The sequence below is a fragment of the Engystomops pustulosus genome, chromosome 3, assembly GCF_040894005.1.
Source record: "Engystomops pustulosus chromosome 3, aEngPut4.maternal, whole genome shotgun sequence".
Lineage (NCBI taxonomy): Eukaryota > Metazoa > Chordata > Amphibia > Anura > Leptodactylidae > Engystomops > Engystomops pustulosus.
Window position 1 is genome coordinate 86,817,339 of NC_092413.1, and position 23,980 is coordinate 86,841,318.

Sequence of the window (23,980 nt, forward strand, 5' to 3'; positions counted from 1 at the left end):
CTTTAATTTTTGAGACTTTTCATGGTGCTTGTGCTCATTTGCGACTAACTTTGCACCTAAAACAGTCTCCCTTCAAAGTTTACCATTGTCTAGTGTGGGGATTTGGCCCAGTAGAGACCGTGGTAGCGGGGTGCTGTGATGCAGTTCAAGACAGTGACACCAAGGTACAGTCCAAAACAGGTCTCGCCTGCGTTTATTGCAGCAGCAAAATAAAACAGCCTTTAAATTCAGGCATTAAACAAACAAAATCCTACCCGTCAGGGTGCTAACTATACAAGTATTCCACTAACTCACCACTATACAAAATCACTTGGCTGCTCCAAGCACAGAGGTCAGGGCTGTGTGCTCTCCAGCCTCCTTACAGAGAGACAACAACTTCAGCTCTGCTGAGCGGCCTTATGAGGCTAATTGGGCTGTTCCCATCACCTGTGTCCAAGGTGCTGGACACAAACCTCAGCACTAAGGCCTTGCATAATAGCAAAACCTAGGGGAAACATACCGCCCATCCACAGTTAACCCCTTCAGTGTCTCACATACCCTCCCCCTCTGTTTGACCCTGTGGGGGCGAACACTTTTGGCCATCAGACAGTGGGTACGAGACAGGGCATCGGCATTCCCATGCAGCTTTCCTGCTCGATGTTCCACCGTGAATTTGAAATTCTGCAACATTAGGAACCACCTTGTGACCCTGGCGTTCCTCTCTTTAGCCTGACTCATCCAGGTGAGGGGAGAGTGATCGGTCACTAGTGTAAACTGTCGCCCTACTAAGTAATACCTCAGGGATTCCAGAGCCCATTTTATCGCCAAGCACTCCCTCTCAACTATACTATAGTTTTTCTCAGGGGGTGTGAGCTTGCGGCTCAGGAATGTCACAGGATGTTCCTCACCCTCCACTACTTGGGACAGGACAGCCCCTAAGCCCACGTCAGAAGCGTCAGTCTGCACAATAAAGGTCTTGGTGAAGTTAGGGGTGATCAGTACCGGTCCCTCGCACAAAACCATCTTAAGTCGCTGAAACGCCCCCTCAGCCTCTTCACTCCACTTGACCATCACCGCCCTGCTACCCTTGGTTAGGTCAGTCAGGGGTGCTGCTATGGTAGCAAAATCGGGGATAAATCGGCGATAATAGCCCACTATGCCTAGGAAAGCCCTCACTTGCTTCTTGCTCATAGGTCGTGGCCACTGCTGGATCGCCTCTACTTTATTTACTTGGGGTTTGATGACACCTCGCCCAATACGGTACCCCAGGTAACGGGCCTCTTCCAGACCCAGTGCACATTTTTGTGGGTTCGCTGTCAACCCTGCTGCCCTCAGGGAGTCTACCACTGCTTGCACCTTGGCCAGGTGACTCTCCCAATCGGTACTATAAATTATGATGTCATCCAGGTAGGCCGAGGCATATCTCCGGTGAGGTTTTAGCACGAGATCCATTAACCTCTGGAATGTGGCGGGAGCCCCATGTAGCCCAAAGGGAAGTACCACGTACTGAAAAAGCCCGTCAGGAGTAACAAAAGCGGTCTTCTCTTTGGCCTTGTCACTAAGGGGCACCTGCCAATACCCTTTCGTCAGGTCAAGGGTGGAGAAGAACCTAGCCTGTCCAAGTCGTTCTATCAACTCGTCAACCCTGGGCATGGGATAAGAATCAAATTTGGACACCTCGTTCAACTTCCTAAAATCATTGCAGAACCGTAGGGAACCATCAGGTTTGGGAAACAACACAATAGGACTCGACCAGTCACTTTTAGACTCCTCGATAACCCCCAGGTCTAACATCTGCCTGACTTCTTTTGATATGGCAAGCCGGCGTGCTTCGGGGACCCGGTAGGGTTTTTGTTGTACCCGGATGTGGGGTTCGGTTATGATGTCATGCTTGATGACTGAAGTACGCCCCGGTAACTTAGAGAACACATCCACATTTCGGAGCACAAACTCCTTCGCTTCCTGAATCTGGGCCCTGGAGAGGGACTCCGAGATCCGTACTTCAGACACCTTGGCATCGGGTACACCTACCTCCGGTGTCCCCTTCTTGGGGACAGACGCTTTTTCTACTCCCATGGCCATCAGGGACTCTCTTTCCCTCCATGGCTTTAGGAGGTTCACGTGGTATATCTGTTCGGGTTTCCTCCTCCCCGGCTGAGATACCTTGTAGGTTACCTCCCCCACTTTCTCCATGACCGCATATGGTCCTTGCCATTTTGCCAAGAACTTGCTCTCAACGGTGGGCACCAGAACTAGCACTCTGTCGCCTGGGTTAAAGGTCCTGAGTCTGGCTGACCTATTGTAGACCCTACACTGGGCCTCTTGTGCCCTTGTCATGTGCTCCTTTACAAGGGGCATTACCGCCTCTATGCGGTCCTGCATAAGGGAGACGTGTTCTATCACACTACGGTGGGGGGTCCTCTCCTGTTCCCAGGTCTCCTTGGCTACATCCAAAAGCCCACGTGGGGAACGGCCATATAACAGCTCAAAGGGTGAGAAACCCGTGGAGGACTGTGGAACTTCACGTATGGCAAACATCAAATAGGGCAACAAACAATCCCAGTCCTTCCCATCTTTGCTGACCACCCTCTTTAGCATCCCCTTCAAGGTCTTATTAAACCTCTCGACCAGGCCATCTGTCTGAGGATGATACACAGAGGTGCGGAGCTGTTTGACCTGCAGTAACTTACACATCTCCTTCATTACCCTAGACATGAATGGGGTACCCTGGTCAGTCAAGATTTCCTTGGGGAGGCCTGTGCGTGAGAACACCTGGAACAGCTCCCTAGCAATATTTTTGGAGGAGGTGTTCCTTAATGGAATCGCCTCGGGATACCTCGTAGCGTAGTCCAGGATAACTAGGATGTATTGGTGCCCCCTTGAGGATTTGACTATGGGGCCAACCAGATCCATTGCAATCCGTTCAAATGGCACCTCTATGATTGGTAGCGGGACCAAAGGACTCCTGAAGTGGGAGACCGGGGCAGTAAGTTGACACTCAGGGCAGGAGCTACAATACCGGTTTACCTCCTCCCACACCCCGGGCCAGAAAAATCTCTGCAGGATCCTCTCTCGGGTCTTCTCAGCACCTAAGTGCCCTCCCAGCACATGTTTGTGTGCCAACTCTAGCACCAGCCTACGGTGAGATTGGGGTACTACAAGTTGCTCAACCTCCTCACCCCGTATCTGGTCGACCCTGTACAACAGTTCCCCAACAATCACCATTCGGGGGTATATTTTGTCAGCCCCTGGTATTTGGAGTAGCCCATTTATCACCTTAACATTCTCCCGTGCTTTAAACAAGGTAGGGTCCTGTAGCTGTGCAGCCTCAAAATTTTCACGGGAAATCTCAAAGTCCGGCATGCCGGCCACCTCCTCGTGGCCCTCGACCTCACCAGCTAGGACCTCTAGGGGAGAGAATTCATCACCTGGGGTCACCCCTACTGCTGGTGTGGGTACATCGGCCTCAAAGGGTTCAGGGGCCAAGGCCGGACATACCTGATGTCCATTATCTGCAACAGCACCTGAGGTGGGTCTTCGTCTCCAGAGGTCCCAAAACACAGGTAAGTCTCTGCCGATAATAGCCTCATGAAACAGGGTCCCCACCACCCCCACTTCATGGGCAATAGTAGGTTGATGACAGCAGTGGAATATTCGCGAGTGTCCCCATGTATACACAACACTCCCACTCTCCGCCCACTGTATAGTCCAGGATCAACCAAAGTTCCCCGCACCAGGGTGACCAGACTCCCTGAGTCTAGCAAGGCTTCCACTGTGTGACCACCGATTGTGACCATGCACACTTGGGGTTCTGCATCCGTGACTGACTCAGCCGCCAGAACCGGCCGGGCAAACAGTGACACTCGCCGGGTCTGGTTGCAGTCCATTGGCTCCACTGACAGTGGACAGTTGGCAGCAATATGGCCCATTTCATGGCACCGCCAGCACTGGATACGGCCATGACCTCTGTCACGAGCCTCACTGGGTTTCTGGGTATCCACGCCCCCCAATGAACCCCCTCCCAACCTGGCATGTCTCCCCTTTTCCGCAGTAGCAGTCTTACCAGCTGGTTTGGTGACCCTGTCACTGGCACTGCTTCGTGTGGGAGAGGTAAGTAGAAGGTCCTCCGTAGCCCGATACCTCTCTACTAGGGACACGAGCTCCTCAGCTTTTGTGGGACCGGCCTGTCCAACCCACCGCTGGAGCCGAGAGGGCAGAGAACGGGTGAACTTGTCGAGGACCACTCTCTCTACCATCTGTGCTGGGGTGCAGTCCTCTGGTTGTAGCCACTTCCGGACAAGATGGATCAGGTCATGCATTTGGGAGCGTGGGGGTAGTTTTTCTGAGTACGCCCACTGGTGGACCCGGCTGGAACGAACTTGAACGGTGACCCCAAGACGAGCCAGAACCTCCACCTTTAGCTGGGGGTACTCACGGGCCTCCGTTTCACTCAGGTCGTAGTAAGCCTTCTGCGCTTCGCCCGTCAGGAACGGTGCCAGGACATCTGCCCACTGCTCAGCTGGTAACTCCTCTCGCTCAGCTACTCGCTCGAACACAGTGAGATACGCCTCCACGTCGTCGGTCGCCGTCATTTTTTGTAAAGCCTTTTGTACTGCAGCCCGTGCGGAATGCTGGACAACCGGGTACCCTTGCAAACCAGTATGGGACCCCTCAGTAGTCATCGCTTGCGGTGCTGCCATAATGCCGGAAAACTTTTCCATCATCAGCTGGAACATGGCTCGGGACTCTTCCTGCTGCTGGCGGGACCTCTCCTCCTGCTGCTGGAGCATGGCTTGCTGCAGCTGTCGATTAGCTCGGGACTCTTCCTGTTGTTGCTGGAGCATGGCTTGCTGCAGCTGCCGATTAGCCTGGGACTCTTCCTGCTGCTGGCGGGATCTCTCCTCCTGCTGCTGGAGCATGGCTTTAATAAAGTCCTCCATCTTGGCTTTATCCTGCAATTTGCCTGCTGCTTTCACCCAGGCCATGCAATGTTGCAGGATGTAGCGAGCCTTTCAGGTGTGTGTCTTTTGAACTGCCCGCAATCCGAAGCACCATATGTGGGGATTTGGCCCAGTAGAGACCGTGGTAGCGGGGTGCTGTGATGCAGTTCAAGACAGTGACACCAAGGTACAGTACAAAACAGGTCTCGCCTGCGTTTATTGCAGCAGCAAAATAAAACAGCCTTTAAATTCAGGCATTAAACAAACAAAATCCTACCCGTCAGGGTGCTAACTATACAAGTATTCCACTAACTCACCACTATACAAAATCACTTGGCTGCTCCAAGCACAGAGGTCAGGGCTGTGTGCTCTCCAGCCTCCTTACAGAGAGACAACAACTTCAGCTCTGCTGAGCGGCCTTATGAGGCTAATTGGGCTGTTCCCATCACCTGTGTCCAAGGTGCTGGACACAAACCTCAGCACTAAGGCCTTGCATAATAGCAAAACCTAGGGGAAACATACCGCCCATCCACAGTTAACCCCTTCAGTGTCTCACACTAGTTTTCTGCAGCATTCCCTGAGTAATCACCTGAAACCAGATGTGAAAGTTGGACTTTTTTAAAAAGTCGCAAAAAAAAAGTAACAAATTTTGGCACAAATGCATGGCTGCCCCTGACCATGCATAGAAATTAGCTTGGAACCGATTGCAACTTTTGGAGATTTTTGTTTTACAAAGTTGAAAATTCACATACCACATGTATCAATAAGCACACACCACTAATATACATCTGACCTGCAGAAAAACCAAGAAAAGTCCCAAAAACATACAAAGCCAGAATGATGATACACACACATTTAATGTATGGAGATAGCAGAGACATAGATGACAATATACAACTGATCATTTCCCAAAACACTATATATTAATCTACTCAGCAACTCCTCCTCTATAACATTCTGCTTGTAGATTACAATATTTTACTCGAGGACAATCAATCTATTAGTTTTCATTAGTTATTAGTTATAATAAGTAGTTTCAGTATAACTATACATCAGACAGAAAGTACACCTTCACATAAATCTTTAAACACAAAGATGAACTGGCCATGTAGCTTTTATACATTACTATAGCTATTTTTTCTTATTTTAGCTGATGCTATGATAACAATAATAATGATTAACTCCTTCCTGGCCAATGACCAACAGTCATTAAAAAAGTTTTTTAGATACTCTGATCTAATATATCTGAGCATAATAATAATTGATAACATTCTGATCTTTAGGGTCATACAGCAGTTTCAATGGCATCATGGCACAGCTGATGCATCCATTTAGCGGCCATAGGCATCAAATAGCCTTCCCTGCTGTATCTGTGGTAGTTTGGTTAGGAAATTGATGTCTTATGACAATTATATGTGCATAAGCTCTTCGAAGGTCTTAAAATGAAGTAAATGAAGCCAAAAGAGAAAAGCCATCTGTGAAATTAAGTGTCCCCATGAATAGCTTTTAGAAGAATCATTTAAAGGCCCCTTTCACACAATGAATGAGAATATCCATTTGCTACATATACTGTACTGTTTTTATACAGGTAGCATACAGCCACATTCATTTCAATGGCCAATACTGTCATCCATTTACATGATGAGATGTAAAAAAACATACATGTTCTATTTTCTCCAGTATTTTTTGTTCCATATGCCCCATAAAAGTCTATGGAAACATTTAAAATATATGTACATATGTACTGAATACTTAGTGCTGTGAGAAGTGCATTCTGACAGTCAGCTAATAGTCTGACAGCCATGATTTGCCAGCCCACATACATGCACACTTGGATGAAAAACATCACATATATACGGATTAATATGGTATAGAAATACAGGACTGGAGAAATCATGTTTGTTTCAAAGGGGCCTTAGCAGTAGAAACATGAAGTTATTGGGGGAGATTTATCAATCCACATACACCATTTTTTTGGTGTACAAGCCTTCACAATTTGTAACGCACTTCCAGGAATTGCGATTATTTCTCCCCTTATGCCACCTTTTTGTCAAGTGGGAGTGGAAGGGTGTGAAGGGGAATGTACGGGTGGATGTAATGGGCTGGCGTGGCACTCTGGTGAAGGTTAAATCGCAAATTTCAATGCCACTGCCCAACAGCACTACCACCTGCTGGATATGTCAGGAGGTTGGATTATGGAGGTCACTGTGCTCTTAGGAACTGAGTGCTGCAGAAATTCTTTTGTAACTTTGGCTGAATCTGAGCCTTGCCAGAATTCTGTCTCTGAGCACATTGTGCAGTTCCTCAGACCTCATGATTCTCATGTGCTCTGACATGCACTGTGAGCTGTGAGGTCTTATATAGACAGGTGTGTGCCTTTTCTAAGTCCAAGTCAGTTTAAATAAACACAGCTAGACTCAAAAGAAGGAGTGGAACCATCTCGAGGAACAAATTCTGAGTCTCACAACAAAGGGTCTGAATATTTTTTAACCTTGTGATATTTCCGTTTTTCTTGTTTTCTTTTTCTTGTTTTCCAATTTTTCTTGTTTTTTTTGTCAAGATGGGGTGCGGAGTGTACATTAATGAGCAAAAAAAAACAAAACCTTTTTTGATCTTATCAATTGGCTGCAATCAAACATAGAATAAAAAATTTAAAGGGGTCTGAATACTTTCCATACCCACTGTATATACGCATCTGTAATTCAACGCAATATAAAGTAGGTTTTTTGGTCTATGGGTATTATTCTTGCTTTGGGTCCAACAGGTCCAGAATTTAATCAGAGCAGCCCTTGATGGTATGACAATGGCTTTCTTTGCCAACCTTATCTGTAAAAATAGAAGCAATGTAGTTCATGACAGTTCTTTGGTAGTTCTTGTCCCTGACTATATCATTGCACACATTCCACAGTAATCGCAACAATATAAAATCACCCTTGTATTACAAAGGTCGAATTCTGTACCAATAATCTGCAACAGTAATTGACCTGCTGAAGATTCATTACCTGTGCCATATTGAAGAGATTTGTATGCCGTATCTCACAAAAGTGACTACATCCCCTACTTTTTTATGACACAGATACACTGTAAAGTAGTCAGTATACAGCATGTATAACAGTGAAAATTTTGGTACCCTCAAAATAACTGAACACACAATCCATTGTTGCACACACAGGCCCCCTGAAGAAGCGGCAACGCGAGACGCGCGTCGGGGTACCGGCATCCACACAACACAGAACACGGGTAAGCTGACCTTGTCATCTTTACTTACTGTGAGAAGGGCACATGGCACTTTAACTTTATACTACATGTTTACACCGGGTTGGACTACCATTGATTGTTGCACTGGCACTTTACGATACTTTTCTGATAACTTAGGTGTAGTCATTTATCCTGATTGATATTCATATATTATATACCTGTTGTTTTGTGAAGTGTGGATGCTTTTGTGGAACTCCCGAGGGCAACATACCCTTGATTGTATTTCTACGCCATATTGTCATACTGTTGATTTTAAAAATATTTATGTTTAAATAAAAGAGAATTTTAATTTTAGCACAATGGCGTAATGAGGAATTTATGAACCAGATAGTACTCATATGTTTTTCTAAGGTCACACAATCATTAATGTATAAAAAAACTGACAACAAAAGTGAAAATGGTCCAATTGTGCCCAAATTGTCAATATTTTGTGTGGCCATCAGACTCCCTTCTCCCGGGCGTTGAGACCGGGTCCTGCTCGTGGGAGCAGTAAAAAACTGCAGTGATGTCTAAAGACGTTGCTGCAGACTCGGGACCTGCGGGTCCTCAGGGAGTTAACATGTTCGTCATTGCATCTCAAAATACCTGCTTTTACCAAGAATATATAACAATTATTCCTGGCAAACACCACAATGGAAAAAAGCACCCAATCAATTTTTTTTGCCATTTTAAATCATTTTAAAAGGTAATACTGTTCCCAAAATGGGAGCAATGACACCTTACACAGATCCACACACCTATAAAAAATTATTCACCTAAAAAATTACCAAACAAAGATTTTTTTTGTATAAAAGATTTTATAATTGTATTAAAACATCATAAAACCTAAATAAATTCGGAGATCGTACCGATCTAAAGAATAAAAGGGGAGTGTGCAGTGGAAGGGGTAAAAACAGAGCCCACAAAGAAACGGGACAACTGTTTTTTTTTTGTAATTTTCTCCTCAACTGGAAATTTTTCCAGTTTCCCAGGACATGGCATGGCATATTCAATACCATTATTAGGAAGTGCAATTTGTTTTGCAGAAAACAAGTCCTCATACAGCTCTGTACTAAATTAAAAAAGTATGGATTATGAAGTGTTTAGTAATAAATGGACACAAAAACTTAAAATAGCTGTGAGGTTAAGGGGTTAGTGGCTGTGTATTGGGTTATTTTGAGCACACACCAAATTTATACAGTTATACACTCACTACTATACATTGCATCGAATTCCATGTCCACCATGAAAAGATATAATAAAATATTTCCAAAAATGCAATGGGTGTACTGACATTTGTAAGATACTGTATATGTGATTCTCTGAACTGGCACTGTATTACTGTGGGTTCACCACTGGTGAATCTGCTAATGATATGCCATGATTCCGAGCAGGAAATTGTAATTTTTCTGTTGAAAATTTGGTAATTTTATAAATTAGTATATTACCCTTCTATCTTATTTGTTCCTAAGTGGAAATATGGATATATTCTATAAAAAAGGTTGTTTTCATGTATACTGTTCTGAAATATATTTCTAAAAATTAAGTAACTGATGTGTAATATAATTGTACTAGCAAAATTGAGGCATGTATGCTGAAGGCTAATGGGTGTGATATAATGAAAATTTTAATTTGGTGCCAGAACGTAGTTTAGTTACATCAAAGCATGCGGACGGCATAAAGATTAGCCAATGAAAGGCACAAAAATGACCTATATGTCCTGATCACGTGTAAAATCACAGTCAAAACCCAATGACCTGAATAGATTTATGGATCATGGAGCAGTCACTGTTTGTTATATTTCCTGTTATCTTAGTTTTCTTATTATGTCACTTTTAATTACTTCTTATGAGTATCATTCTGTACAATTCATTATTACTTAAAGTTTCTTTCCTGTTTGATGTTGGGTAAAAGGAGGAGTGTTTTATAACAGGTTCTACAATAAATGACCCCTCCTACCCCAAGAAATTACTTCAAGTGGTAGGAAAATCAGTTTGGTTAAATATATAGCAAGGAAGCCCTGGGTATTGTTTCATGGTCAAAATCCATCACTGCAAAGAGCATGCCACTGATCAGGGCCAGAGCCTGTTGCTTGAGCAAAGATTAATTGCCTGTCAATAGGGCATCAATGAAAATTTATGGAAAACCCCCATTAAGCAGAACATTCATGGCCAGGTTTTGCAGTTTGATCATTAGATAGGAAAATTATACTTCATTACATACAATAGATTTGTTTGCAAATGCAACATCCCCCACCGGGGCATAGCGTTCCTCTGGCTTGAGGGCAGCTGGATCCCTGTGATACCGGAGTGGCTGGTGGAGCAAGATCTAGCACTCATCTGTGGTCATGGTGCTGGGTACTCGGAGACAGAGCCTGGCAGGTCTCTGGCAGGTGGAAGCACAAAAAAGGAGAGAGATGCTGAAGGAATCGGATGTTTCTACCTGGGGCAACCCTGTTGTGGATTTAGGGATCCATTGTGGTGGTGAATGGGATGACTTTGGTGGTATCAGCCTTACACAGGGATCACTCAACTTGACAGATAATTTCAAGCATTTAACTTACAGTTTGTTTATTCAGAACCCCCTATAATGGCCAAAACAGCAGTAAAATCAACTGGGTCGGGTTGAATAGTGTTCCATAGGAGATGCTCACAGCCCGGTATAGGTAGCTTCAGGCTGGAGATGGATAGACGGCTGCTTCAACAGCAGGATGACGCAGACTCCTGAAGGTGGATGTCTGCTTGGGCCTGATCTCCATACAGTCCAGGAGTGTCAGGGCAGCGTGCCACAGACACACATGCTCCTTACTCCATACTAAGAGCTAAGGGAGCGAACCTTCAACCCCAAAGGTTTATCTACCCTTTGGGAGTGTCCAGCTCAGGTGTATCATCCAACAAGCACCTCAGTAAAATGCAATAACAACAGTGCATCTCATTGGTTGCAAGAATTACACATTCCCTCTCAGGCATTACCATTTCCTAAGTCTCCCTAGGTTGATCACTATTATATGGAAAGTATGCAAATATGTTTTTCGAGGGGTTAAATGGAAAACAATGCCTCCTTTTGCTACCTTGAAAGGCAGCCCTCTTAACATCAAGTATGACCTACAAGAAGTCTAAAAACATGATGTGGGATTAAGCCAAACCAGTATATCTATTCCATAAGGAACAGACTCCCAACTGTAGACAGCACTGTTTCGACCTGATTGGGTGGCCTTAGTACAGCGTAGGGAACTGGTTGGCTATGTGAGAGGCTATTGACTGGGGTCAGACAGTAGGTGATCTCCTTAAGGAGAGATTGCCAATTAAGGCCACCTTAAAAGCTTGTGGAGACTTAAAGCCATAGATGCTCCACTAGGGAATTCTGGGAAGTATGCAAATAAGTGTTCCAAGATGTTAAATGGAAAACAATACCTTCTTTTGCTGCAATCTCTCCTTGGAACCGAGGAAGCTATCTCGTTTCTAAGTGACAACATGACTACATTTATGAGAAATTATCTTCACACAGGAACATTTTTGTAATAACATCCAATTGAAGAAATGTTTAAATATGGCAAATGAATTTAATTAAATGTGAATGCCCAGATGGGAATACCCCTTTAAATATACTCAGAATAACAAAATAACACATTCTCTAATTCAATGTTATTTAAGTTACATACCATAACTTTTTAATGCTATTTGGGGGAATTAGAATGGACAAGCAAAAAAAACTAAATTATTTGATCATTTATATAATACTATGCAATGCTTCTGTAATGGTTCATGCCTGCCAAGGTTGCATTAACAATTACCCAAGCAAATTAGGTATTAGAATGGTTTTTTTTATAAGGTCTTATATGTGTCCAACCTTAAGACCATTTTAAGTCATTGGGGACATGTATCATTATTTGTGCTAGTCAAATTGTCTAATTTTTTTTCCTCATCTTTTGTCGTTTTTGCTACTTTTTTTGCGAGTTTTCACCTGTCGTTTTTCAATTGCACCTTGGTCTGCACCTTGTGCAGTGTGCCTTATGTATCTTTGTTTTCCAGATGTTCTGTGCAAATTTTCACTTATGTATCACTTTTTTTGCTTATTTTTGCGACTTTTTAGTGCAAATCTGCATGGGTCCGAGGCAAGTGCAAAGGAAGGATTTTTTTAATGGATCCTATTTTAATGGAATTATTTCACATGCTTTAAATGTTTAAAATTTTGTACTGTAACCTCTTTTTTGAAAACTCTGAAATATTTGTATTTTCTTTTTTTTTTCATTTATTGGTTACTTCTAAGGGTGAAGTCACACTAAGCATTTTAATTGCGTTTTGAAACACATTACAACAGCTGAGGAGAGGTGATTTGCCTAATTACATTACCGTTAACATTTGACAAAATGCAATATAAATGCGACATTAACGCATATGTTAACATCACGTTTACTATACATTTTGTAAATGCAAATGTTAACAGCAATGTAATTAGGCAAATCACCTCTCCTCAGCTGTTATATGTTTCAAATGCAATTAAAATGCAATGTGGGACCGCAGCCTCATACATCATCATCTCACTGGGGTGTGATTAGACTGCTTAAAAATGCAGGACACGGCCTCAAATCCAAAATTAACAGTAGTGTCTTCTCCTGCATATAACCCCCTCACATGGCTAGGGTCCACTCCTGTATATAACCCCCTCACATGGCTTGTGTCCATGGGGATTTGAGACATTTGCAACAAAAAGTCTCAAAAAGAAGCCAAAATTTGCACCTGCCAGGATAGAAAATACTGAACATGTATCACAAGAAAAAAAAAAAAATGATCGTACATAAGGCGCTAAAAAGAGCTGCAAAATGTCTCAGAAATTCACCATATGTCACCCATTGACTTCATTGTAAAACCACCAGCACTCTAGTATCTAGTATTGGCCTGGTATTGACCATGGAATTTGCTGATATTCACTATAGATGGTAGAGGAAAAGCTCCTCAGCATATACCTGTACATTGCAATATGCAAACACCTCAAGCCCTACTATGATATACAAACTGGTAAGCTGCCTTTTTTCTTTCAGATTACGTCATCCTGACCAGATATAACATGTGTACCCCATGGCTGGAGGTCTTCAGCATATGCTCTTGCCTCTCATGATGTAGTTTTCCCATGACAAGTTTGGGCCTATCTACCTTTTGTACGACACCATATCTCCGTTAATATGCACATATACCATGTTTTTTTGATCCTGTATCTTGCGACAAAGTATTGTAATAATGACTTTATAATGATGTTAACTCCATAATACGATTATGCATACAGATGCTGTGAATATCAGAGTGTTTTCTGAACAATTTGTATGTATGTATATATTTGTATATTTTTAAATTTTGGACACACTATAACACGCACTTATTGTACCCACAGAGTCTGATGAAGGTCTAATGTAGACCGAAACATCACAATTAAAGTTTGTGTAATAAATAATCCTAAAATTGCAACTCAACAGTGTGACTGGAGTTCTATAATTTTCTACATGACACGGGGTTGGGACCCTCTCCAGAGCACCTGGACCCTCTAATCGAATCAGTGTGCAGCAGAAATCCGAATTTTACTTGATATACCTGTACATTGTCATATCTAAGACCTACCATATATACTCGAATATAAGCCGAGGCCCCTAATTTGGAAAACCTGTTGACTCAAGTATAAGCCAAGGGTGGAAAATGCATTGGTCACAGCCTCCCAGTATATAGCCAGCATGCCAGGCCCCTTGTAGTATATAGCCTGCCACTCCCTTGTAGTATATAGCCAGCCATCCCCTTGTAGTATATAGTCAGCCAACCCCCTGTAGTATATAGTCAGCCATCCCCTGTAGTATATAGCCAGCAATCCCCCTGTAGTATATAGCCAGCCCCCTGTAGTATATAGCCAGCCAGCCCACCGTAGTATATAGCCAGTCATCCCCCAGTAGTATATAGCCAGCCCCCAGTGGCATATAGCTAGCCAGCCCCCAGTAGTATATAGCCAGCCCCCAGTGGTATATAGCCAGCCCCCTTTAGTATATAGCCAGTCCCATGTAGTATATAGCCAACCCCCTTTAGTATATAGCCAGCCAGCCCCCTGTAGTATATAGCCATTCCCTGTAGTATATAGCCAAACCCTTTTAGTATATAGCCAGCCCCCTTTAGTATATAGCCAGCCAGCCCCCAGTTTGTCTAGCACATAAAAAAATAGATTTACATACTCACCTTCTGGCAGCCAGCAGAGGCACAGTCATGTGCTCTGCCAACCAGTGCACACTATGATGTAATCAGCGGCAACACCGCCACATCATAGTGTGCGCTGACCGGCAGAACGCATGGTCGCACCTCTGCCAGTTTATTCAGCAGAGAGAATAAAGAAGAGGAGCCGTGGGGAGCTGCACAGAGCATCGGGGAGTTCTGCCGAGCATTGATAGCCCCGGAAGGTGAGTATTTACGTTGATTATTTTATAGACTCGCGTATAAGGTATATACACGAGTATATACAGTAGTTATTAGTGTTACACTTCAATCATCAAGTAGTTGCTATCTCTGTGACTCAGACTACTACATAGTTGCTGGTGGACAATGTCATATTTTTCTGATGACTGGCTATTCTAAATGTTAGAAATTATGCAAGTGATATTACATTGAGAGGTACATCCAGCATTTTCATTTTAAATCCACATAATGAGTATAATATAAGGGTTTAGAGCTCTCTGAAATACAATGAATAAAGAAGTAGGCATGCAGTATTGTTTACCTGTCTGCAGCATAACCCAATGTCACAGCCCCTATCAAAAATCCCAGGTTCAGTGAAGCTTGTGTCAAGTCAAGTTTCCAAGCATCTGTGCATACCAGGTTGTACTATTGGGAAACAAAGCATATAGCTATTAATTATTTTGTCTAAATAAATAGAAACAGAAATGGAAAACAACATTTAAATATGTACTTATGTTTGTAGAGACTGGCCATGTGCTCCAATATTCACTTATTGGCAATAATATATAATGCTCCTAGATAGAAATGTCAGATTACTGCAAACTCAACATGTATTTAGGCCCAAGACATAATAATAATAATTCCTTCATTTATATAGCGCTCAAAGATTACGCAGTGATACAATGTGCTTGCCAAATCAGTCATATATGTAAACTATTATAGACATTATTTGCCACAAGATGCTGCAAAGGAAGGTGCTTTCCCCTGTACACTTTAAAAAGTCTCATAGAGAGTACTTTTTGGAGGAGAAATTGTTGACTGCTGGAGAAGACTCCACAATGAACTCAGTGGGGGTAATTTTTCATTACACCGGCTCCTTATGACAGTTCTATGTCTATCTTTGGAGTTCCACTGCAGTCACATTCATTTAAGTGGCTTTGGCCCTTGATAAATCTGCCAACAGTTGCTATGTGGGTTGTTTGCGAAATTCACATGAAAAATAGGCAAGGGTTAATATTATTGCATACTGTTATTGTCCAATTACATGCTTCATTGTAAACTGGAGTGTGATTGGAGAGTGAGCCACCACCTGACCAGAGGGAGTAACAAAACCTCTGGACAGGAAGAGACAAGTTCTCTTGGAATGCAGCTCTCCTAGAGAGCACCTCTTTAGGCCTAGCTCCTGACTGAGAAGCACCTCTTGGTGCTGAGCTATCATCTCTTGAGCAGTTCTTGACCACCAGCTCCCGACACAGGAGCAACTCTACACTGAGTGACCAGAGACAGCGTGTGCCTCACACCTCTAGTGTGAATAAAGAACTGTAAGTTATTTTTACAAAACATTGCCCCTGTCTGGTGCCTGCTACGGCTGTCACCATCAAGGGTGCCCCCATCCATCATCCAGGGACTCATACTACAGACACTAAGGGGTGCCCCAGTACATCGGCCTCTCCCTCATCTAATTTCTTGCATACACCACCTGCTGGAGACCTGCCAGACTGTAGGACAGCCCTCCGGTCCCCATACCAAGCACCGTGACACTAGTGTGCCTAGGCCGCAACCACCAACCACTCTGGTATTCTGGGCCCCGGCTGCCTCCAGGCCCCTGGAAAAAGGCTAGGCCCCGGTGGGGGATGTTGCACATCTTAAACACATTTCTGTCAACTCTGCATTATAAATGTGGCGCAGGGTCCAACTGAGCACCAGAACGCCCATTTCAGCGCAGTATAGTGCAGCTGCGCCAGAAAACTGGCGCATGGCCCTTTAGTAAATGTGCGTCAATAATTCTTCTCTTTGATCTTAATATTTATTACATGGGTTATCCCTAATCCACAAGACAGCAGGGACCCCCAATGGGACCCAAGACCCAAGAATGGGACCCCCAAAAAAAGAGCACAGGGTCCCATTCTCACTAATGGGTGGAGCTGCAGGCTGATGCTCCATGCAGCTCTTTGGGATTGGCCGCAGATAGCCGAATTCATTGCTCGGCAATATTTGACAACTCTCATACAAATGAATAGCCTGCTGCACCCATTAGTGACAATTTCCAATTCAACTTATCGTTGGCGGTCCCTTTCTCATGATGGGTGGGGGTGACTGTGGATAACTTCGGAAGTTGGGACAACCACTTTAACTACTGATTAAATTTTTGCTACAGTAATGTATTATAAAGCATTTTGGTGATATTCCATGGTACTGCATAGGCATTGTATAGTACTATCCAACTATTATATTATTACACTATATCAATGCTCAGTGAAAGAAACACATTTATATGGGGCTTAGTGAATGACCCAGGAAAACACTGTGCAGGATAGCAGCCAAATGGACTTTGGTCCCTTCAAAAGTCCAAACCATACAAGTGCTTACATTTGAACAGCAAATTGGCAAAAATAATTATAGCTATATCTTTTAGTGCCAATTTCAGTCTAGCAGCATACACGCATGGTCAGATTAAGGCTCCATAAAGAAGCCCCATCAAAATGTAATCTACTATAAAATGACAAATCAAAGGGAAACATTAAAAAAGGTTGTCCACTTTAAGCACATTCTAGCAAATAAGTTTATGAAATGTCCCAATTTACTTTCTGTATCAATTCTTCATGGTTTTCTAAATCTTGTCTTGTTGTCATGCAACAAAAAGCGTAATTGTTTACTTCCTGTAGATGAATGCTGGAGCATGGTCATGTGATTTCACACAGGTTCACAGCTCATTGTAACACACTAGCACTCTTAATAAAATTTTCACAACAGAAATGTCTACACATGATTCTACCTTTACATAAATGCCCCCCCCCCCCACCTTAATATATAGGGCACCATTAGGATCCACCATTGCACATTACACTTCATGAATGTGGCACCCTCTGTACTGCTCCAACAGAGTGCAACATTTTTTTTTGGTGCACTCTGTTCATGCTGCAGAATTGTGGAGCAGACAGAATAGTGGTGCTCATCTGACAGAATTGTGGCGCACAATCCGACTAAGCAGTAACACGCCCCATTAGATGTACATATTTTCTCTCTTGTCAGACACATTGCAGCCGCGAAACAAAACTGTTGCAGACAGATAGATAGAATTCATATAGAAAGTATCAAGAAACAATGTTAATTATTTTCTGTAATGTGCTTAAAGTGGACAACCCCTTGAATGTCTAGTGTGCTTATAGGGTAGACTAATCAATGCTGTTTGTACTTTTGGGGAAAATTTGCAGACTTCAATGTTTCATTAAAGACAAAGAAATGACTTCAATTAGATGACAATACTGTTCCTAGTAAAATAAAATATCTTAATACTGTAATTATATATGGTATTTGGCCCTTCAAGGGCAAGTAAAGGAAGCAGTGAAGGAGGGAAATGACTGATGTAAGACATGAAAGAAGCAAAGACTAAGTTACCGCATCACTCTGCCAAAGACATCTGGCTAGGATATACGCTGGGCATCATTCCAGGTATGTCCTATGTAGCAGGTGAATGTTTGGATATACTATATCAGAGAAAAACTTTATTTGTGAGTTGTTGCCTGAAACACCTGTTTAGCTATATGCCGGAGAAATCAATTTAAACAGGTTATGTTGTGGAAAATAACCTAAACTGCAGGTGTGGATAATAATGGGAAAAAACATAAAAAGTTTAGATACCTCTTTTGTTTTGTTCAATTCACTGTTTTAAAGTTAAAAACTCAATTAAAAAACAAAAGTATGTAAGCCCAGCTTCACATAAAAGCTTCACAGCACACTATAGGTTGTGGGGAATACTAACTATGGCAAGTCATGTACACTGAAAGAGACTGTAACATATTTGGTATCATATAATCGCACTTTGCACATAAGGTAATCTATCAGCCTTCCTATTTGGTCTCTGCATCCACTGCAACTTTGCAGATTAAGTCTCCAATACTAGAACAGGTGTAAGGCAAGACGTCAATCCAGCACCAGCAAACTTCACTCCTGACTCATATTACGGCCTATGAATAAGCATACACAACACTGAAGGCATCCTGGCTCAGTATAATGTCCTTCATGCTTGTCACATTTATACGTACAAGTACGGTAACCTATTTGGCTCTTCACAAGATAAAGGTAATAGTGCTGCGTTTAATTGTGTATATATATATAATTTAATTATAACTGTGACTTGCAATCACTCCCTTTTACTTCTTGAAGAACATATTTGCTGATTTCTTTCCTAGAATTCCTAATAGAGAATGCATTGACTATAAGACTCCGCATGCCTGCAAACCTGGCCTGTAAATGCAATCGCATCAAGAAAAAAATGATAACCTTCCACCTAGACAAGCCTCATGTAATGCCTAGGCTTCTTAAAAGTCAGAAAGAACCCCATCAGGTTCTATAACCTACTGCATCTCAGGCCCCTTTCGTTGGAGGATACCTCTTTGTTGAAACCTGGGTGATGGCTTTAGGTGCAAATATAAAGGTATCACAAATGCAGTTGGAATGCGGCCAGACACATTATTATTAAATGACTGTACTGTTAAAACGAAACAGTCCCAAAATACATTTTCCATTTTTATTTATTTGCACCCTATCTTTAAAAAGCCTATATTCTCTGTATACAGAGCTGCTGTATGTGGGTTTTCTCCGTAACAAATTGTACTCCATATTGTCCGTATTAAATATTCCATGCAGGGTAGTGGCAAGCTGGAAAAAAAAATCTGAATGCAGTGTAATTCACATTGAAATTGGCATTTGTGTCATGTCCTTGTGCGCTCTTTGTTTACGACTAACACTGTGCACTCCAATTGACATTGCTCTTAAATTATATTGGGTCAGTGCGATCAGAGAGATACAAAATTTATATACATACTATTAAAGTTTTTTTATGAGTGGCAAAATGGGTGGCAGGATTCTGGTGCAATCGGTAGCAAATTTGCCGGACAGGGCAGGGGAGCCCTGCCCTACCCTCCTTCCCCTACCCCTCCATACCATACACAGTTGCGAATTGTAACCCTTTCCTACCTTCTGGTCTACCAGGTATAATAAATCCCTAAGAATGAGTCTTAATCTCTAAAAGGTTGTTGTAATTGAGTGACTACTATCATGTGCAGTAATGGAAGAAATACAGAGATTTTCACAGGATAATGGGAAATATTACTAAACAGAGCTGATTTACTTGCTGTCCTCAAATTTTGTAATAACTTTGTTCATTCCTATTTTTGGGTTTCAAAGAATATGTGTGTAAATAAATCTAAAATTCCATACATGTGGCCCTTATTCACTTTTTATACCTATGAACTTGCAAATTTTTACTCATACCATAAAGTTAGAATGTTTTAACATAATGAGATGAAATATCTTGAAACCTGTAAAGGCCTCTTACTATTATGGACGACCATTGTAGTGAAATAGACATAGTACTGAACAACCTCTTCTCACAAACAATGAGAAATTGTTCTCTTTAGACTTTTCCAGGGGATTAAACATGAAATAAAGTTCTTGAGGAAGTTCTACATTGCTTTAAGTTTCCATGGGTACACGACATGAAGAGGACAAAATAACTAAAGGTCTTATTGAAGCATGGTGAAGATAATAATGACTGTAACCAGTCACTAATTAAAAGCCTTTGTGCTGTGTGACTGATTAATTTAGATACATGATGATTTTCTTCAAGGTCAGAAGAAAGGTTAAATACGGCAAAGAAGCTTGACTGATTCTAACACTGGTTCATTATATGTACATTGTCAAGGGTAATTATATTCTCATAACAGAATTTGTACGCTTCATTTACTAGAATGAATTTTCACAAAACATTGTTGCAAGATGTCAGGGTTTCAGAGAAATATTTATTTATTCTGTCAAGGCAGACAAGTATTCAGACGTGTGCGAGTAGCAGGGAACAGGCATGGAATCGGGGTACCAACTAAGAAACTTGGTGCAGGTTTGGGGTTCCAGATACAGGTTCAGGGTGACTGGATCAGGTTCAGGATAAAGGCTGCATTCACACGTTGCATTTAGAAATGCAATGCAAAGGTACTTGGGCAGGGATAAGTCTGATCGAATACATGTTTCCACTGAAAAACACACAATCGGTAAGTAGGTGTGTGAGCATTTGAATGTAAATACATATGCAATCGGCCCGAGCCCTGCCCATGTACATTTGGATTTCAGACCAATACCATTTTGCAAATGCATTTTAAAGCCCTAATTAGCTGAAAGCAATTATCTTCTCCACCGTTGACAAACGCATTGAAAGTTGTGACTTTGATGAAAAGTTGAGGGAAACTGCTTCCCAGCAAAATACTAATGTTAAAACGCATCACAAAATGCAACATAATTAGAAGTGTGCATTTCTAAAACGCTAAACAAAACACAGAGACAGAAGGGCAAAAAGACATGTATTTTAATGGAAGCGGAACGGGAGTGTCTTTTCTTTTTTTTTTTTTAATTCTTTATTTATATAACAGTTTTTAACAATAAGTGAAGTAAAACAAACAAGACAAAAAAGCAAATAGATGACATGACCGCAGAGTCGCGGTCTGGCTTAGGGGAGCGTCTTTTCTAATGATTCAAAAACTCAACAAAACGCAATCATGCCTACCAGCCTACCAGTAGTTCAAGTACATACAGACCCAGGGAGCTTGGATCCAAAACGTGTGTCACAAGTGCTCCAGCGACCCATATCTGCCGGATCTTCGTGCCTAGTGCCGTATAAAAAGCTTGTTCCCATGCCCTTTGGGTTTAGTGTGTTTTCCCATTGTGACCCAAGTTCCGTTTCTGACTACGCTCCTCTGCTTCCTGCCTTGACCAATTGCTATGCCCCCGACCCCGATCCCATGCTGTCTGTCCTGACCTTCTGCCTGTACCCAACTACGATTTTGCTCGCTGACGGCTGACGTCATGGTGCCTACATACTAGTTTGATTTACTAACAGGTTCCTTTTAAACACTCAAACACTGTTCCTAAGCCCATCTTACCCTCTGCCCCTTTCAATAATTCTATACATGATGCCAGTACCACCGATATATGTCCCACAGAAGAAATAGTGACAAAATCTCCCATATATTAATACACATTAAACATACTACTGAAGGAGGTGGTCCAGTTAACAACAACAGGGATAAAAGAAAAAAAATAGAGAGGCTGTAGAGGAGGAAAGCATAGAACAAGAAACACACAAGATAATTCCCTGATAGAAACCCCCAAATACAAGAAAATACAATAGTTTCCTTAACCCTTAATATTGATTCACCTATCATGGATAAGAAAGACAGAAATCCTATGAACATTTTCAATTTATCAACTTATTATGTTTTGGAATTTGAAATGAAACCCCCAATACAAGAAAATACAATAGTTTCCCTAACCCTTAATATTGATTCACCTATCATGGATAAGAAAGACAGAAATCTTGTGAACATTTTCAATTTATCAACTTATGTTTTTGAATTTTGAAATTGAAATGATAGAAAAAGGCTTATCATTTTGCCCTACAGCCCCATTAAACGATTTGGAATTATTTGTTGAACTAAATAATTTTATCCGTAAATTAACTTTAAAAAGTCATTTCAATTTACAAACTACTGAAAATATTACTCCTTCTAGAGAGACCGAATTAAATGTAGATATACATACTGACCCTTCGATTTTACATACCAATCTCAAACCCAACTCACCATAGGGGTCGTTTTATTGATACCTTTTATACTGTAGTGGCTAAAGATTTTCATAACCTACCCTTTTAAAATCTAACAAACAAGAATATATAACAACAAAACGTAATATGAGCTATAAAGAAAGAACAACTAAAAAATGAGCGTCTATAGAAGAATTAGTAATAAAAGTGTGAGCTGTATATAATAATAAAACTAGATGGGCTATTTCTACTTAAAAGTAAGTTTTCTACTAAAGTAAGCAGCTCCTAGTGCTTGATCAAACGCCGCAGTGTTAGAGTGATAGCGTTACCAGAAACCTCCGGTAATGCTATCAAACACTGCGGCGGGGTACAATGTAATTGTCGGACAGCTCGCAAAGCTGTCTGACGTATTCATGAGGGGGCGGGGTTGGGGCGTGGCTAGGGGCGGTTACTGCCGCCTAGCGCGCAGCAAGCTGTCCGATGATTACACCGTACCCCGCCGCAGTGTTTGATAGCGTTACCGGAGGTTTCCGGTAACGCTATCACTCTAACACTGCGGCCTTTGATCAAGCACTAGGAGCTGCTTACTTTAGTAAGCAGCTCCTAGTGCCGAAAATCTAGGTGACAGGTCCTATTTAAGGGGATCTGTATAATGTATGCTTAAACTATAATGTCTTTATATGGGGTAATGTATATAATTCTCTCTAACCAGGAACATCATGATTTCTCTAGTTCTGTGTGCTGACAATGTGATTAGATTATCAGGGTCAAGGTTTATATACACTTTCATTTAGCTTCTGAACAAGTATCTAACACATAGAAAGAGAGATGAGACAGATGAGAGATGATGAGATCCAAGAGATGCATATTACACATGACAATCTCAGCTCTACTATCACAGCCATAACATACACAGCCTGAAATATACCTCCCTCCTCTGCTTTCCTACTCTTAACCCCTTGTTGCCTGGCATAGAGTGGATGCTGCCTTGTAAAGCATTTCTGTTAGGGTTGGGTAACACAGAAGACAGGGGATAGTGTGCCCTGAGCTTGTCCCAAGCTCTGTCTCTTCCTATAGCCCCCCCCACGCTAAACCGTGGGGCGACTACTTGAAGACTCGAAATACACTGGATAAGTGTGGGAAGGGAAACACAAACAGACTGACAAACATAAAACACAAAAGAATGGTAAACTAGCCGGAGTCACAACGAGAGGGTACGTCAAGAGCAAAATCAGTAAGCAAAGAGTCAATGTCAAAAACTAGCCGAGGTCACAACAACACAGATACGATACAGAGCAATACAACCTAATGCAGCAAGCGAGTGATGAAGGGATTTCAAACACTGGCACAGGAGACTAGTGAAGCTGCAATTTATGCAGCCAGAACTCCTCCTCCAGAACCTGATAGGAGCTGGAAGCTTCTGGGAACTAACCCCTCAGGGTGCAGAACAACCAGGCACCATGCAGAGGTACCACAAGTCCCAGCAGTTCCGCACACAACTCCTAGACAGCGCGAGATCTTAGCAGCCGCTGCCCGGGACGAGAGGTGGAGTTTACGCGGATACGCGCCGTGGGTCGGAGAACGCTGCTGGCACCAGCAGAAGAACCAGAAGTCCCAGCATTCTCCCTAGCAAACCTGACAATTTCCTATTGTTTCCTTTCCCTAGAACTGATAGAAAAATAAACAAATAAAATTATAGACATGTTAGGCATTGTTGTGTCCCCAAAGTCCCGATCAATCAACATATAAAAATGGTTGTTCCTGGTAGTTAACCCCGTAATGGCAAATAGTGCTCAACTATCTGA

At 42.3% G+C, this 23,980-nt stretch overlaps 1 protein-coding gene across 2 annotated transcripts in view; it reads right to left on the bottom strand.

The window, feature by feature from the left end:
* SLC22A3 (solute carrier family 22 member 3) overlaps positions 1–23,980 on the bottom strand; it is a 73,547-nt gene that overhangs the window by 32,836 nt on the left and 16,731 nt on the right. For both annotated transcript variants that reach the window (XM_072141314.1, XM_072141313.1), the window contains one exon: positions 14,904–15,007. In XM_072141314.1, the coding sequence (XP_071997415.1) occupies positions 14,904–15,007 (104 nt within the window). The remainder of the gene's footprint in view (positions 1–14,903; positions 15,008–23,980) is intronic.